General features: G+C 51.5%; 1 protein-coding gene across 1 annotated transcript; it reads left to right on the top strand.

Annotated features, from left to right (window-relative positions):
- The first annotated feature begins 3,379 nt into the window (after nt 1–3,379).
- LOC133362111 (protein Wnt-5b-like) lies at nt 3,380–16,602 on the top strand. Its single transcript, XM_061581072.1, has 6 exons — nt 3,380–3,468; nt 4,454–4,695; nt 7,124–7,206; nt 11,242–11,355; nt 14,625–14,898; nt 16,505–16,602. The coding sequence occupies exons 1-6, from the start codon at nt 3,380–3,382 to the stop codon at nt 16,600–16,602; spliced, it is 900 nt and encodes a 299-aa protein (XP_061437056.1).
- Nucleotides 16,603–18,255: the final 1,653 nt, after the last annotated feature.

Genomic DNA, 18,255 nt, shown 5'->3' with positions numbered 1-18,255 from the left:
TGTGAACGAGCCCTCTGTGTGAAGAAAGCTGACTCAGAGTTGTGAGTGTGAACGAGCCCTCTGTGTGAAGAAAGCCTGACAGCTCCTGTGAGTGTGAGGTCACGTGACAGACCCTGCAGGTGCCATGGGTTGTACTGCTGTGCCAGGCTAGGTGCATGAGGAGGAGGTCACGTGACAGACCCAGCAGGTGCCATGGGTTGTACTGCTGTGCCAGGCTAGGTGCATGAGGAGGAGGTCACGTGACAGACCCAGCAGGTGTGTGTCTGTGTGCCTCTGTGGGTGTCTGTGTGTGTCTCTGTGAGTCTTTATGGGTGTCTGTGGGTCTCTGTGAGTCTCTATGGGTGTATGTGTGTCTCTGTGAGTCTCTATGGGTGTCTGTGGGTCTTTGTGGGTCTCTATGGGTCTCTGTGTGTCTCTGTGGGTCTCTGTGTGTCTCTGTGTGTCTCTGTGAGTCTCTAGGTGTCTGTGTGTGTCTGTGTGTCTCTATGGGTGTATGTGTGTCTCTGTGAGTCTCTATGGGTATCTGTGGGTCTCTGTGAGTCTCTATGGGTGTATGTGTGTCTCTGTGAGTCTCTATGGGTGTCTGTGGGTCTTTGTGGGTCTCTATGGGTCTCTGTGTGTCTCTGTGGGTCTCTGTGTGTCTCTGTGGGTCTCTATGGGTCTCTGTGTGTCTCTGTGGGTCTCTATGGGTCTCTGTGTCTCTGTGGGTCTCTGTGTGTCTCTGTGGGTCTCTATGGGTCTCTGTGTCTCTGTGGGTCTCTATGGGTCTCTGTGTGTCTCTGTGGGTCTCTGTGTGTCTCTGTGGGTCTCTATGGGTCTCTGTGTGTCTCTGTGTGTCTCTGTGGGTCTCTGTGGGTCTCTATGGGTCTCTGTGAGTCTCTGTGTGTCTCTGTGAGTCTCTATAGGTGTATGTGTGTGTCTGTGTGTCTCTATGGGTGTATGTGTGTCTTTGTGAGTCTCTATGGGTGTCTGTGGGTCTCTGTGAGTCTCTATGGGTGTATGTGTGTCTCTGTGAGTCTCTATGCGTGTCTGTGGGTCTTTGTGGGTCTCTATGGGTCTGTGTGTCTCTGTGGGTCTCTGTGTGTCTCTGTGGGTCTTTATGGGTCTCTGTGTGTCTCTGTGGGTCTCTATGGGTCTCTGTGTGTCTCTGTGGGTCTCTGTGTGTCTCTGTGGGTCTTTATGGGTCTCTGTGTGTCTCTGTGTGTCTCTGTGGGTCTCTGTGTGTCTCTGTGTGTCTCTGTGGGTCTCTGTGTGTCTCTGTGGGTCTCTGTGGGTCTCTGTGTGTCTCTGTGTGTCTCTGTGTGTCTCTGTGGGTCTCTGTGTGTCTCTGTGTGTCTCTGTGGGTCTTTATGGGTCTCTATGGGTCTCTGTGTGTCTCTGTGGGTCTCTATGGGTCTCTTTGGGTGTCTGTGTGTGTACACCTATGTTTACCACGCTGTGTGTGAACACCTGTTTACCAAATTGGCTCAACGTTGCATGTGTACAGGGTTTGAATAAAAATGTTGTTTTCTCGATGGAATAATTTCTGCCCCTTTATATTTTTCAACGCTTTCACTTCACGTGATATTCCTCTGTAGTGTCGTGGCCAATATCTTGTAATAAAATGTTTAGTCTACTTCCTGGTGTCTAATCAATTAAACATTTTGCACACTGTGTTAAAATTGGCGTGTTAATTGTTGTGCAAGGTGAAAACGCCGCGGTCCCTAAACTCTGGAATCGCCTCGCGCACGAAGCAGGCGCCACTGACGCGGGAACTTGTCAACACGCGGTGAGCGTGGAGCTCAAGTGTCGAAAGTAAAAGTTTTATTATTCAACTTCATTCCTCTCCTCTCTTGTGTGTCGTGCTCAAGGCTCGTGGTCGAAACGTCGTCCACTTCCACCTTTCAATAAAAAATGTAAAAAAAATAATAATAATATGTATTAAAAAAAAATTGTATTAAAAAAATTTAATTTTAATTTTTTTTTACAATTTTTTAAAGGAGTTTATTTGAGTGGGTTTACCTATACAGTGCATGGGTCTCCTTGCATATCTAAACTATATTTATTGGTTCGACAACAACGAGAACACACGAGCTGACGCGAGGTCTGGCCTTGCGTAGTGAAGTGTTGCTGCGAGTTGTTGTTAAATTGCCTACAAATTAGATTTAATGGATATTATTATTATTCCGTACAAACTTTGCTTTTGTGAGCAGGGCTTTACGTGAAGGGATGAGACAAATGCACGCCGCGTCTTTTTTTTATTTAAAATTGTTAAATGTATAAATATCAATGTCCTGGGTCACAGAAGCAAAGTTTTTGGGGAGAATTTATTTAATTTTTATTTATTTTAAATTTATTTTAGTATTTATTTCTACCTACGTGATTTTAACCTCAGAGTATGAATCCTTATAGTCACGAAAGCTTCAAATCTAGAATTTGTGGAGCTTAATATCCCACTTTCTCTACTAGTGAGTCACTAGCTATTAGGCAGTAACACTCTCCCACTCAGGGTCAATGTTATTGTCACACTGTTGTTAATGGAGTGGATTGTTCACTCTGCTTGTGTGTGCTGGGTCACAAATACAAAGTTTGTGTGGAGTATTAAGAGCCCCTTTCTCTACTTGTGAGGCACTAGCTATTAGGCAGTAACACTCTACCACTAAGGGTCAATGTTGTTGTCACACTGTTGTTAGTGGAGTGGGTTATTAGGTAATGACACTTTACTACCCAGGGACAACAATAAAACATGTTTTCGTCACTGAATTATCTCCACAGATGTTCTGCTCTTGGTTGTGGCGCGGGGCCTTTGGGGCCGTCCATAAATGACGTCACGTACCTGGGGGGTGGGGGGGGTCAGACATTTGTGACGATGGGGGTTGGGGTTGAGAAATGTGACGTGACATCAAAATGCGTAAATTTGAATTTAGAATTGTTTTATTTAAAGCTTTCGTGACTGCAGGGATTCATCTGGTTATAAGGTCGGTCGGCTACAGACATCAGCAGTTGGAGTTCATCACGACCACGGTGGTGAGATGTTGACTCCCTCGCCCGGTACACAAGCACTCGTGGGTTCGATCCCTCGTACCAGGCGAGGAAGTTAACATCTCCCAGCCACCGTGATGATGACGATGAGTGAGATGTTGACTCCCTCGCCCGGTACACAAGCGCTCGTGGGTTCGATCCCTCGTACCAGGCGAGGAAGTTAACATCTCCCAGCCACCGTGATGATGACGACGATGATGAGTGAGACATGACAACTCACAATATACAGCAGCAGCAGCAGCAGCGGGCATCGTCGGGATGGAACCCACGACCTCTTGCGTACCGTGCGAGGTGTGTTGACATCGTCACCCCCGCTCCGCTTCTCTCTGCACAGAGTCGCTGGCCAGTGAGAACTCCGATGGGTTCCGTCTCCCCGCCGCTGCTGCTGCTGCTGCTGGGACTCTGCGCCTTCGCACAGCTGGGGGCAGTCGCCAGCGCCGCCTGGTGGTAAGCGCCGCTCTCTTCCTCGTCAATCCTCCGCTGCTGCGATGAGCGCGACACGTTTCTGAGTTTATTTATTTATGAGCAACCTTACCTAACGTCTTGCACACACACGCCCCCCGTACACCTGGTAGCGGGCAGGGCTTTCGTGACCAATATCATCCACAAGAGTTTTTTTGCGGGGGGGGTTAGATCGCGTAAATGTATAAATGTTGTCATTAAAAATGTATCTAGCCACCACGATGATGAGAGAGAGACGCAAACTCCAAATATACAGCAGCAGCAGCAGGCGGCAGGGTTGGGATCGAACCCACGACCTCCTGCGTACCAGGCGAGGTAGTCAACATCTCGTAGCCACCGTGATGATGATGAGAGAGAGAGACACACAAACTCCAAATATACAGCAGCAGGCGTCAGGGTTGGGATCGAACCCACGACCTCCTGTACACCAGGCGAGGTAGTCAACATCCCCTAGCCACCGTGATGATGAGAGAGAGAGAGACGCGCAAACTCCAAATATACAGCAGCCGGCATCAGGGTTTGGATAGAACCCACGACCTCCTGCGTACCAGGCGAGGTAGTTAACATCTCCTAGCCACCGTGATGATGAGAGAGACACACAAACTCCAAATATACAGCAGCAGGCGTCAGGGTTTAGATCGAACCCACGACCTCCTGCGTACCAGGCGAGGTAGTCAACATCCCCTAGCCACCGTGATGATGAGAGAGAAAGACACACAGACTCCAAATATACAGCAGGTATCAGGGTCTGGATAGAACCCACGACTTCCTGCGTACCAGACAAGAGAGTTAACATCCCCTAGCCACCGTGACGATGATGAGAGAGAGACACACAGACTCCAAATATACAGCAGCAGCAGCAGGCATCGTCAGGGTTTGGATCGAACCCACGACCTCCTGCGTACCAGGCGAGGTAGTCAACATCTCCTAGCCACCGTGACCCCCCCCACCTCCCACCCCTCCTCTGCAGGTCGCTGGCAATGTGGGTCCCCCCGGCAGTGGACCCCTCGCAGCGTCCGCTGCTGCTGTGCAGCGTGGCCCCGGGGCTGTCCCCCGCACAGCGCCACGTCTGCCGGCAGCAGCCGCACTTCATGAAGCTCGTGGTGGACGGCGCGCGACTGGCGATCGCCGAGTATCGGCACCAGTTCCAGGCGAAGCGCAAGCGCAAGGCGCCGTGCACGGAGGACGGGCTGGTCCCTTTGGCTCGGGCAGGTAAGGAAACCTTGCCGTAGATCGTCGCCCGGGTGAGAGTGCACGGAGGACGGGCTGGTCCCTTTGGCTCGGTCGGGTAAGGAGATCGTCGCCCGGGTGAGAGTGCACGGAGGACGGGCTGGTCCCTTTGGCTCGGTCGGGTAAGGAGATCGTCGCCCGGGTGAGAGGCGGCTTCGAGCCTCTGCCGGTGACGGGCGGGTTTGAGTGACGGGCGCTTGGCGCCGTAGCGAGCCGTTCTACGTCACTAGAGTAGCGTGGCAGTGTGCGGTGTGTAGTGTACTACACACTACAGTAGTGTAGTATTGTGCGGTGCGCAGTGTACTACACACTGTGTACTGCACACTACTATACTGCTGTAGTGTGTAGTACACAGTGTGTACTACACACTACAGTAGCGTAGTAGTGTGTAGTACACACTGTGTACTGCACACTACTATACTGCTGTAGTGTGTAGTACATAGTGTGTACTACACTATGTACCACACACTAGAGTAGCGTAGTAGTGTGCGGTGCGTAGTGTACTATACACTGTGTACTGCACACTACTATACTGCTGTAGTGTGTAGTACACAGTGTGTACTACTACACTATGTACCACACACTACAGTGGTGTAGTAGTGTGCGGTGCGTAGTGTACTGCACACTACAGTAGTGTAGCAGTGTGCGGTGCGTAGTGTACTACACACTACAGTAGTGTAGCAGTGTGCGGTGCGTAGTGTACTACACACTACAGTAGTGTATCAGTGTGCGGTGCGTAGTGTAATGTATCCTGAAAGCACGCAACGGGGTGACCGCGTCTGTTTGACGGTGACCCCTTCAAGTCGGGGTTGGTCACCCTGCCCAAGTGTGGCCCAGGCAGTCCCCAGGTATGAAGCCGTGTCTTGTGTCTCACAAGGTGCTTGCTCATCATCAAGGTTTTGTGTTAGATCGCATCAACGTGAATGCTGCGGTGTCTACCCGCCACCATCCGACACGGCCAATTCAGTTTGGTTTAGAGTGTCGCTTAAATAGAATGTGGCCAATTTTGGCTATCGCCCGTGACGGCGGTTGTCCCCTCGGCGAAAGATCGCGATACCCGCGTTGTAAATGTGGCGGAGAATTTACTTTCCAACACACGGCAACAGGTCAGTGCTGTACCAGGGTAACGAGCGCGTTAGGCTTAGGGTTAGTATTCTTAGGTTTTTTTCGGTAAAGTCACCGTGTAGGTAAAACATTAAAATTAATAAAAGTAAAATAAAATAAACATCACGACGTTTCGGAGGCAACACAAGTCTCCGTCATCAGGTGGGACCGTCACAGCCAGATTTGCTGCATCAAGTGAGGCAAAGATTCAAGATTGCCTCACTTGATGCAGCAAATCTGGCTGTGACGGTCCCACCTGATGACGGAGACTTGTGTTGCCTCCGAAACGTCGTGATTTTTATTTTACTTTTACTAATTTTAATGTTTTACCTACACAGTGACTTTACCGAAAAAAACTAAGAATATGAATCCTTGCAGTCACGAAAGCTTCAAATCTAGGTTTGGGTTAGGTTCAGGTGGAACCGTCACAGCACGACAGCTGTATCAAGTGAGGGAAATTCCAAGAAAACAGTCCTTGTATATATATACTGGTTGAGGGTGGGAGGAGCTAAGGGTAGGCCCTGAATATTATTGTTGTGGGGTTCGGTGCGGCTGAAGCACGCTGTTAGGAATGAGCCTTTGTTGTGTAAACTAAGGTGCGGATGATTTTAAAGGTGCGTCTAAATGGGACTGAGCCTTTTGTTATGTAGAAGTGGTGCGGCTGAAATCGTTGCCAAAAATGAGTCTTTGTTGTGTAGAATGGTTGAACTGGGAGGTTCCAAGAGTTGTTAAGGTGCGGCTGATGTAAAGGTGCGGCTGCTGTGAATGGGACTGAGCCTTTTGTTATGTAGAGGTGGTGCGGCTGAAATCGTTGCTAGGAATGAGTCTTTGTTGTGTAGACTGGTTGAACCGGGAGGTTTCAAGAGTTGTTAAGGTGCGGCTGATGTAAAGATGCGTGTAAATGGGACTGCGCCTTTTGTTATGTAGAGGTGGTGCGGCTGAAATCGTTGCTAAGAATGAGTCTTTGTTGTGTAGACTGGTTGAACTGGGAGGTTCCAAGAGTTGTTGAGGTGACGTTTCTATTTCGGCGATCTACGCCAGAAAAACAAACAACCTCCATTATAGACAAATGATCAAATTGTTTTGTGGGTGGGGGGGGGTGGGGGGGCCCAGGCTCTCGCGAGGCCGCCTTCTTCTCCGCCCTCACCGCCGCCGGCGTGGTGCACGCCGTGGCGCGCGCCTGCAACACGTCAGAGGTGATCCGGCAAAACTGCACGTGGACCTACCAACCCTGGTTGCTTCCCGGAGACAACGTCAAATACGGACGCCATTTTCGCCAAGTTGTTCTTGGACGCGGGCGTCAAAGACCGCTGGAGGCAAGGAGGGCGACGCAAGTCTTTGTCGAAGTTCCTCCTGATGGAACTGCACAACAACGAAGCGGGCCGGCGGGTGAGCGAGCGGGCGGTAGGGATTGTCGTGAGGAATGTTTTTTTTATGGGAAAATTAACTCACAGCGGCCTAAAGCCTACAGCTAGGCCTAAAGCCTAGAACTAGGCCTCAAACTCTCCCTTCGTATCGTACCCCCGCGTGTGTGAAAGGGAGTTAATGTTTCACAATGTTACATTCCCTGATGTTTTTAAATAGAAACATTTACATTTAAAGCTTTTACATTAACAATTAAAACATTTAAATTTAAAATTAACTCACAGCGGCCTAAAGCCTACAGCTAGGCCTAAAGCCTAGAAGTAGGCCTCAAACTCTCCCTTCGTATCGTCCGATTAGGTGTAGCAACATCGCCCCCTACTGCAAACACTTGGCAGGACCCTACAAAAACCTTTAGACTCAGTGGGGCTTTCCTGGCTAAACAAGTGTAATAATACATTATGTTTATATTTTTTGGTTACTCGTTCCTACCAGCCCACCCCGCAGGGTCCTGTTACGGGAAAAAGTATCGTTTTGTAATAACACGCTGGAGACGGCTTGTGGAATCGGTCCTTTTATTTCACTTCTTGCAGCTCACAAACACTCCCCGTTGCTGGCAGGCAACGGGAAGCGGGCAGACAGACACCAGAGACCCACCGCCACGTGGCACCTGGAGCCCCACTCGCGCGTGGCCCCTCTCTCTCCCTCTCTTAGTTCCGTGTCTGACCCCGTGTCTCTCCCCTTATTTAACGCCTGGGTCACGTGGTACCCTCCAGCCAATCCTCAACAGCCTGCGCCGAATGTTCCAGATCCCCCCCATCAACTCCCGGGACCAGGCCCCTGACTTGTCTTCCCATTGGCTGAGGCCAAGACCAGCAGAACCAATCACCGAGATTCCCCATCAACTCCCGGGACCACGTCCCTGACTTGTCTTCCCATTGGCTGAGGCCAAGACCAGCAGAACCAATCACCGAGATTCCCCATCAACTACCGGGACCAGGCCCCGACTTGTCTTCCCATTGGCTGAGGCCAAGACCAGCAGAACCAATCACCTGGCTGACATCCCGTGATCACGCCGGGGCCATGCTCCCAGGCTCTCCCCCCATTGGCTGTAGAGCGGGACCGGCAAAGCCGATCGCCACGTGAATCCGACGTAGGCTCTCATTACATCACCCCCTTTGTGAAATGCTGCACATGTATATAGTTGGGCTTAGTTGTCTAGGGGTTGTATTTCAGACGCTGTCGCCTCGACAGACCCGGTTTCACCTGAGGACGGCTGCTTGCGTTGTGGCCGAAACGTCGTGAGAATTATTTTATTGTGTTTTATTTGTATTATTTTATTACTTCCATTCTTCGTAACTTTACCGACAGACCTGTTCTCCACCTGAGGACGGCTGCTTGCGTTGTGGCCGAAACGTCGTGAGAATTATTTTATTGTGTTTTATTTGTATTATTTTATTACTTCCCTTCTACGTGACGACTTTACCGAAATAACCAAGAAGATGAATCCCTGCAGTCACGAAAGCTTTACATCGAAATTTAGGGGTTGTATTGTTCAACAGTTCTGCTGCTGCATCTTGCCACCTGCCCGGGTTGCGGTCAAGGGATGGCTCCGTATTGCTCAACCACGTTTATGCTGCTGGCTGAAACTGGAGCGTGCCACTGAGAGGGTGGGGCCTTGCCTCCCCCTTACAGCCCCACCAAAACTAAGCACCCGCCTGGGTATTTTGTACCATCGGACACTCCACAACTCTCAATTGGTGATGGGGCAGTTGTGGAGAGTTTCCCGTAGCTGGGCAGTGTGCCTATGACCAGCTCTGTGGCAGAAGAGTTCTCAATCAATCGAGTGGCATTATCTTTGCATCGACTGCACCATGCTTTGCGGAAGCTACCTGGTCTGTTGCTCCACACAAAGCTTCGGGTCTTCTTGGCCATGGTCATGCCCTCTACGCTTGCAAAACATGGACCCCCCCCCCCACACCCCCTATCTGCTTAGAAATATTTCAGGCTGGCCTGCCTCCAATCCATTCTGAGTTTAACCAACAGGCTGGATTGTGTGAGGAGCTCACAAATCCTTGAAAGATCTTGACAAAGTCCCATTGAGCTCCTCCGGCAGGCAAGGCTGCGTTGGCTGGGCCATGTAGCCCACATGCCCAGCCACTGCATGCCTATAACCGCTTTGGTTTGGCCGGATAGAGGGTGATAATTTATTTATTTTACCCTTTTATCTGGCAACAAAACTGACACCTTTTTTACAAGGAGTCATGTTTGCATGGACCACAATACCTGCGGTCGGAATGCAAACAAAAACCACAACTCTGATAATGTATGCACTGTCCTTGACATTGATTTGTGTCCACACCCAAGACAGCTTTTCTTAGAGCCTAGTCTCACATGGTGTTGGACCAGACGACGCCAAAAGGCGCACAACTCAAAGACAATGCACCATCAGAGTATCAGAGCTCGGGGTAAGCATTTACACCATTGCAACCTCATTTGCCAGTTGCCAGATAAAAGGGTAAAAAAACAATTATATTTTGCTACTGGCAAAGGAGGTTCGAACGGATCAGGGGGTGCTTAAAGGGCGCGGCACGGGCTAGAGAAGAGATGAAGTGATGTGGTACAGGAGGACGTGGAGCTGAGTGGACTTGCCGATGACCGGTACCAGCGGTGTCAAGATCGGCCTCTGTGGAGGAGGCTCGTGAAGGACGCTACTGGGCAGTCGGAGGCAGTCGCCCTCCAACAACAACGGAGGGCGGAGGAGCGACGCTCACAACAACGAGCGGAGCGCCGGGTGGCTAAAGCACAGCAAGTTGGCACAGTAGGGGGCACAGGTGGTGCATCAGCCAGTCATCTCGGTCATCTCGGTCAGTCGACCCGTGGCACCTGCTGGGTCTGCCCCGTGACCTTCTGCCGACGCTTCACGTGCACACAGCCTGGCACAAGCTCCGTCGTGGTGACGTCACCGCCACTTATTGGCGAATGGCGATTGGCAGTGACATGACGATGGTGTTGGTGGTGACAATGATTGTGGTGGTAACAATGACGGTGACGGTGGTGGTGGTGACAATGATTGTGGTGGTAACAATGACGGTGACGGTGGTGGTGGTGGTGGTGGTGTTGGTGGTGGTGACAATGATTGTGGTGGTAACAATGACGGTGGTGGTGGTGGTGACAATGATTGTGGTGGTAACAATGACGGTGGTGACGGTGGTGTTGGTGGTGGTGACAATGATTGTGGTGGTAACAATGACGGTGGTGACGGTGGTGGTGGTGGTGGTGTTCGGGGTGACAATGGTTGTGGTGGTAACAATGACGGTGACGGTGGTGGTGTTGGTGGTGACAATGATTGTGGTGGTAACAATGACGGTGACGGTGGTGTTGGTGGTGACAATGATTGTGGTGGTAACAATGACGGTGGTGACGGTGGTGGTGGTGGTGGTGTTGGTGGTGACAATGATTGTGGTGGTAACAATGACGGTGACGGTGGTGGTGTTGGTGGTGACAATGATTGTGGTGGTAACAATGACGGTGGTGGTGGTGGTGACGGTGGTGGTGGTGGTGGTGGTGACAATGATTGTGGTGGTAACAATGACGGTGGTGGTGGTGGTGGTGACGGTGGTGGTGGTGGTGACAATGATTGTGGGGGTAACAATGACGGTGGTGGTGGTGGTGGTGTTGGTGGTGACAATGATTGTGGTGGTAACAATGATGGTGACGGTGGTGACGGTGGTGGTGGTGGTGACAATGATTGTGGTGGTAACAATGACGGTGACGGTGGTGGTGACGGTGGTGGTGGTGACAATGATTGTGGGGGTAACAATGACGGTGACGGTGGTGGTGGTGGTGACAATGATTGTGGTGGTAACAATGAAGGTGGTGACGGTGGTGGTGTTGGTGGTGGTGGTGGTGACAATGATTGTGGTGGTAACAATGACGGTGGTGACGGTGGTGGTGGTGTTGGTGGTGACAATGATTGTGGTGGTAACAATGACGGTGGTGGTGGTGGTGTTGGTGGTGGTGACAATGACGGTGGTGACGGTGGTGGTGGTGGTGCTACAGGCGGTGGAAGACCTGTCGTACTTCAAATGCGGTTGCGCCGAGAGAACCGGCGAATGTGTCGGCGTCTGCTTGCCGCGGCTCCAAGACTTTCGCAGCGTCGGCGACTTTCTGAAGGTGAGCGCACGGCTGCCGGGGATGAGACACGAAGCGTGGGTGGGTGGGTGAGTGGGTGAGTGAGTGAGTGGGTGAGTGAGTGAGTGAGTGGGTGAGTGAGTGAGTGAGTGGGTGAGTGAGTGGGTGGGTGGGTGGTGAGTGTGTGAGTGGGTGAGTGAGTGGGTGAGTGGGGGTGAGTGAGTGGGTGGGTGAGTGAGTGGGTGGGTGTGTGAGTGGGTGAGTGAGTGGGTGGGTGGGTGGGTGAGTGGGTGGGTGAGTGAGTGAGTGGGTGAGTGAGTGGGTGAGTGGGTGGGTGAGTGGGTGGGTGGGTGGGTGGGTGAGTGAGTGGGTGGGTGAGTGGGTGGGTGAGTGTGTGAGTGGGTGAGTGAGTGGGTGGGTGGGTGGGTGAGTGAGTGGGTGGGTGAGTGAGTGGGTGGGTGGGTGAGTGAGTGGGTGGGTGAGTGAGTGAGTGGGTGAGTGGGTGAGTGGGTGGGTGGGTGAGTGGGTGGGTGAGTGGGTGAGTGAGTGGGTGGGTGAGTGAGTGGGTGGGTGAGTGTGTGAGTGGGTGAGTGAGTGGGTGGGTGGGTGGGTGAGTGAGTGGGTGGGTGAGTGAGTGAGTGAGTGGGTGAGTGGGTGAGTGAGTGGTGAGTGAGTGAGTGGGTGAGTGAGTGAGTGGGTGAGTGAGTGGGTGGGTGGGTGGGTGGGTGAGTGAGTGAGTGAGTGAGTGGGTGAGTGAGTGGGTGAGTGTGTGAGTGGGTGAGTGAGTGGGTGGGTGAGTGAGTGGGTGGGTGAGTGTGTGAGTGGGTGAGTGAGTGGGTGGGTGGGTGAGTGAGTGAGTGGGTGGGTGAGTGAGTGAGTGGGTGAGTGAGTGGGTGAGTGGGTGGGTGGGTGAGTGGGTGGGTGGGTGGGTGAGTGGGTGAGTGAGTGAGTGGGTGAGTGAGTGAGTGGGTGAGTAGGTGGGTGGGTGAGTGGGTGGGTGAGTGAGTGGGTGGGTGAGTGAGTAAGTGAGTGGGTGCGTGAGTGAGTGGGTGGGTGGGTGGGTGAGTGGGTGAGTGAGTGGGTGGGTGGGTGAGTGGGTGGGTGGGTGAGTGTGTGAGTGGGTGAGTGTGTGAGTGGGTGAGTGAGTGGGTGAGTGGGTGGGTGGGTGAGTGTGTGAGTGAGTGGGTGAGTGGTGGTGAGTGAGTGGGTGGGTGGGTGAGTGGGTGGGTGGGTGAGTGTGTGAGTGGGTGAGTGAGTGGGTGGGTGGGTGAGTGAGTGAGTGAGTGGGTGGGTGAGTGAGTGAGTGAGTGGGTGAGTGAGTGAGTGAGTGGGTGGTGGGTGGTGAGTGAGTGAGTGGGTGGGTGAGTGAGTGGGTGAGTGGGTGGGTGAGTGAGTGAGTGGGTGAGTGGGTGAGTGGGTGGGTGAGTGGGTGGGGGAGTGAGTGGGTGAGTGAGTGAGTGGGTGAGTGGGTGGGGTGAGTGAGTGAGTGGGTGGGTGAGTGAGTGGGTGGGTGAGTGAGTGAGTGAGTGGGTGAGTGGGTGGGTGAGTGAGTGGGTGAGTGGGTGAGTGAGTGGGTGAGTGAGTGGGTGAGTGGGTGGGTGAGTGAGTGGGTGAGTGGGTGGGTGGGTGGGTGAGCGACGGGGATTCATCCACAGGAGTATAGTAGTAGGTCTTTACTTGATACGGCTGTTGTGGCTGTGACGGTCCCACCTGAAGACGGAAGCTTGTGTTGCCTCCGAAACGTCGTGATTTTTATTTAATTTTACTTTTATTAATTTTAATGTTTTACCTACCTGGTGACTTTACCGAAAAAACCTAAGAATATGAATCCTTGCAGTCACGAAAGCTTCAAATCTAGAATTAGGTTTTTAACCTTGAAACTGGTACAAAACTGACACCTTTATACAAGGCAAACGTGATGCCTTGTGTAAAGGTGTCAGTTGTTGTACCAGTTTAAAGGGTATTATGTTTTATTTTTATTATTCTATTACTTCCCTTCTACGTGGTGACTTTACCGAAAGAACCAAGAAGATGAATCCCTGCAGCAGTCACGAAAGAAGCTTTAAATCGAAACATAAAAAAACATAAAAAATAAAAACCTACTACTATATTTTGCCACTGCTAAAGGAGACGTCTCAAGGTGTAAATCCACAGCAGGGTTACAAACGGGGGGGGGAAGGGGAGTCCCTAACAGCATTCCACCGCATTCACTCGACCACCACCACTGATGACGATGATGATGACGATGATGATGACGATGATGACGATGATGATGACGATGATGATGACGATGATGATGATGATGACGATGATGATGACGATGATGACGATGATGATGACGATGATGATGACGATGATGATGATGATGACGATGATGATGACGATGATGACGATGATGATGACGATGATGACGATGATGATGATGACGATGACGACGATGATGATGATGACAATGATGATGACGATGACGATGATGATGACGATGATGACGATGATGACGACGATGATGACGACGATGACGATGATGACGATGATGATGACGATGATGATGACGATGATAACGACGACGATAACGACGACGATGACGACGATGATGACGGCGATGATGACGACGATGACGATGATGACGACGACGATGATGACGATGATGACGACGACGACGATGATGATGATGACGATGATGATGACGATGATGACGATGACGATGATGATGATGACGATGATGATGATGACGATGATGATGATGACGATGATGATGATGACGATGACGACGATGATGACGATGATGATGACGACGATGATGACGACGATGACGATGATGACGATGATGACGACGACGACGATGACGATGATGATGATGATGACGATGATGATGATGATGACGACGATGACGATGATGACGATGATGATGATGACGATGATGATGACGATGATAACGACGACGATAACGACGACGATGATGACGATGATGATGACGACGACGATGATGACGATGATGACGACGATGATGACGACGATGACGATGACGACGACGATGATGACGATGATGACGACGACGATGACGATGATGATGACGATGATGATGACGATGATAACGACGACGATAACGACGACGATAACGACGACGATAACGACGACGATGACGACGACGATGACGATGATGATGATGACGACGATGACGATGATGACGACGACGACGATGATGACGATGATGACGACGATGACGACGATGATGACAATGACGACGACGACGATGATGACGATGATGACGACGATGATGACGACGACGACGATGTCAATGATCTCTGCAGGAAAAGTACAACGTAAGTTCCGCCATGCGGCTGGTGAGGAGCAACAGCAGCAGCAGCGACGTCGCGCGCTGGCGCCTGCAGCCGGTGAACGAGTGGCTGCCGGCGCCCGGAGCGAGCGAGCTGGTGCACGTGGAGGCCAGCCCGGAGTACTGCGTCCGCGGCGCTCCCGGCGGAGCTCCGGCGAGGCGGCGCTGCAACGACACCTCCGAGGCAAACGAGCGATGCTCCGACATCAACGCCGCTTGCTGCGACACGGGATACGACATCTCGCAAGGTGCCCCACCACCCCACCCACCAACCCACCCCACCACGCCACCCCACCCGCCACCCCACCCGCCACCCCACCCGCCACCCCACCCGCCACCCCACCCGCCACCCCACCCGCCACCTCACCCGCCACCCCACCCGCCACCCCACCCGCCACCCCACCCGCCACCCCACCCGCCACCCCCACCCGCCACCCCACCCGCCACCCCACCCGCCACCCCACCCGCCACCCCACCCGCCACCCCACCCGCCACCCCACCCGCCACCCCCACCCGCCACCCCCACCCGCCACCCCACCCCGCCACCCCACCCGCCACCCCCACCCGCCACCCCACCCGCCACCCACCCGCCACCCCACCCACCACCTCACCCACCACCCCACCCACCACCCCGAAAATAGACTAAAACTATTCACAATGAGACATCTACTTTAGCTAGTGGCAAAATGTAGTGATGTGTTTTTACCCTTTCAACTGGTACAACAACTGACACCTTTATACAAGGCATCATTACACTATGAGACCTCCTTTAGCAGCGGCAAAATGTAGTGGTGGGTTTTTACCCTTTCAACTGGTACAACAGCTGACACCTTTATACAAGGCATCATACACCTTGAGACATCTACTTTAGCTAGTGGCAAAATATAGTGGTAGGTTTTTACTCTTGCAACTGGTGCAACAGCTGACACCTTTAGACAAGGCACTACTACACTGTACCGTACACCACGCAATTACATGATGCATTTCACAACGTCGGGGAGAAGTGCGCGGAGATGTTGTTCATCTTCGACGTCAACGGCGGTCGCGCAATAGCGCAATAGCGACACAGCAGAGCCCCTCACCGTTCTGGCGAATTGCCCGACGATGCTGGACGCAATTACCAGCAAAATGTCGTAGTGCTACTCAACAATTGTAAAAGTTGTGGCTTCACGCTTCAACAACACACCGGCGTGGGGGCTAAAGCAGCGAACTATTTTGTCTTTTGTCAACGTGACACTTTTTTAACCGATTGGCCGTGTCGGGTGGTGGAGGGTCACGACACATTTAACAGGACCCTGCGTGGTGGGCTGTTAGGAACGAGTAACCAAAGAATATAAACATAATGTATTGTTACACTTGTTTAGCCAGGAAAGCCTCACTGAGTCTTAAAGGTTTTTGTAGGGTCCTGCCAAGTGTTTGCAGTAGGGGGCGATGTTGCTGCACCTAATCGGACGATACGAAGGGAGAGTTTGAGGCCTAGTTCTAGGCTTTAGGCCTAGCTGTAGGCTTTACGCCGCTGTGAGTTAATTTTTTATTTAAATGTTTTAATTAAAACTATCTCAGGGAATTATAAGGGAATGTTACACTTGTTTAGCCAGGAAAGCCTCACTGAGTCTAAAGGTTTTTGTCGGGTCCTGCCAAGTGTTTGCAGTAGGGGGCGATGTTGCTACACGGTCAGACGGACGGACGGACGGACGATATAATCTATTGTAGGCTGGTCCACTTCGTTCCTACCATTATAAACAACGCCATCTAAACCCAACAACGTTGATTGTGAATAATACTGGTCGCGAAAGCCTCCGACGTGTTCAACTGACCTCGTGAGCGCTCTCCCCTCTGCTGTTCCCTCCCCAGTCACGCTGCAGATGCAGTGCGGGTGCAAGGAGCAGCTTAAGCGGAACGTCAAGTGCAAGCTTTGCCCGTGGACCGTCGATCAATTCGTTTGCAAGTAGCCTCGCGACCCGGTCTAGGGGTGGCCTGAGATCGCGACCCGCACGAAGCTGTTAATGGCATCGACATCGAGCGTGTAGCCCTCACTCAGAGCTGCGTGCGTTCTACTTTACACACTTCAATCGCGTGCGAGACACCGCCAGCTACACTTTCATCTTGTTGGTTCTTTCGGTAAAGTCGTCACGTAGAATGGAAGTAATAAAATAATAAAAATAACAAAAAAATTACGTTTCGATTTATAGCTTCTTTCGTGACTGCAGGGATTCATCTTCTTGGTTCTTTCGGTAAAGTCGTCACGTAGAAGGGAAGTAATAAAATAATAAAAATAAAAATAATAAAATAATTCTCACGACGTTTCGGCCACAACGCAAGCAGCCATCCTCAGGTGAAGAACAGGTCTGTCGGGGAGACAGCGTCTGAATGAAACAGCACACGTGCTTGGAGCGTGTATATAAGCTGGGCGCCTTGACAAAGGAATTTGCATATCAAGAGGAATTTAGCATATTTATGGGAAATGCAGGAATGTGATTAGTACTACTTATGCCCGTGCATTATGCAGGATTAGCAGCATCAAAGGGAAGGGATATGGGAAATGCAGGTATGTGATTAGTACTACTTGTGCCCGTGCATTATGCAGGATTAGCAGCATTAAAGGGAGGGGATATGGGAAATGCAGGTATGTGATTAGTACTACTTATGCCCGTGCATTGTGCAGGATTAGCAGCATTAAAGGGAGGGGATATGGGAAATGCAGGTATGTGATTAGTACTACTTATGCCCGTGCATTGTGCAGGATTAGCAGCATTAAAGGGAGGGGATATGGGAAATGCAGGTATGTGATTAGTACTACTTGTGTCTTCATCATCATCCGCCATGCAAATCATGGAAGCAGCGGCAGATGTGGAGGATGCCTGCAAAAGTGGTGCAAATGTGGTCACCCAGAAGAGACAGCGTACAACGGACAACGCCGCACTGCTTCCGGTCCACAAATAGGACGGAGACATCGCGGCAATGATGCACTCCGCTTCGCTTGCCTGGCTTGCCCACCTCATTGTGAAATTGTAGTCATTGTCTCTGCATCTACATCAGCAGTTGTACAAAAGAAGACCTCCTGCGTACCAGGCGAGGTAGTCAACATCTGCTAGCCACCGTGATGATGAGAGAGAGAGACACGCAAACTCCAAATCTACAGCAGCAGGCGTCAGGGTCGGGATGGAACCCACGACCTCCTGCGTACCAGGCGAGGTAGTTAACATCTCCTAGCCACCGTGATGATGATGAGAGAGAGAGACACGCAAACTCAAAATATACAGCAGCAGGCGCTAGGGGTTACCAAAAAGATTTCCAATATATTAAACAAACACAAGATCCAGGTTCGTTTAAACACAGTACACAAAATCCGTGATTTAATCCCATCTGTAAATGATTCCTCCCATGCAGTACCCTGGTGTCTACAAACCGAGTTGTGGTTGTGGCAGCAGTAACATTTGGGAAACGAAACGGCATGTCTCGGACCGCGTTCATGAACACAAGGCGGATCTGAAACACGGTAGGACCAATACATCTGCCGTTGCTGATCATTGTTTTAACGCAGTGGGCTCACGCAAAATTGATTTTTCCAAGACGGAGGTACTCTGCAAACCTACCGGCTACGT

This window comes from Lethenteron reissneri, unplaced genomic scaffold, assembly GCF_015708825.2.
Source record: "Lethenteron reissneri isolate LAM-NWPU_2019-01 unplaced genomic scaffold, ASM1570882v1 scaffold_1373, whole genome shotgun sequence".
Lineage (NCBI taxonomy): Eukaryota > Metazoa > Chordata > Hyperoartia > Petromyzontiformes > Petromyzontidae > Lethenteron > Lethenteron reissneri.
Note: the sequence above shows the minus strand (reverse complement) of the source record. Positions and strands in the feature narration are given on the sequence as shown.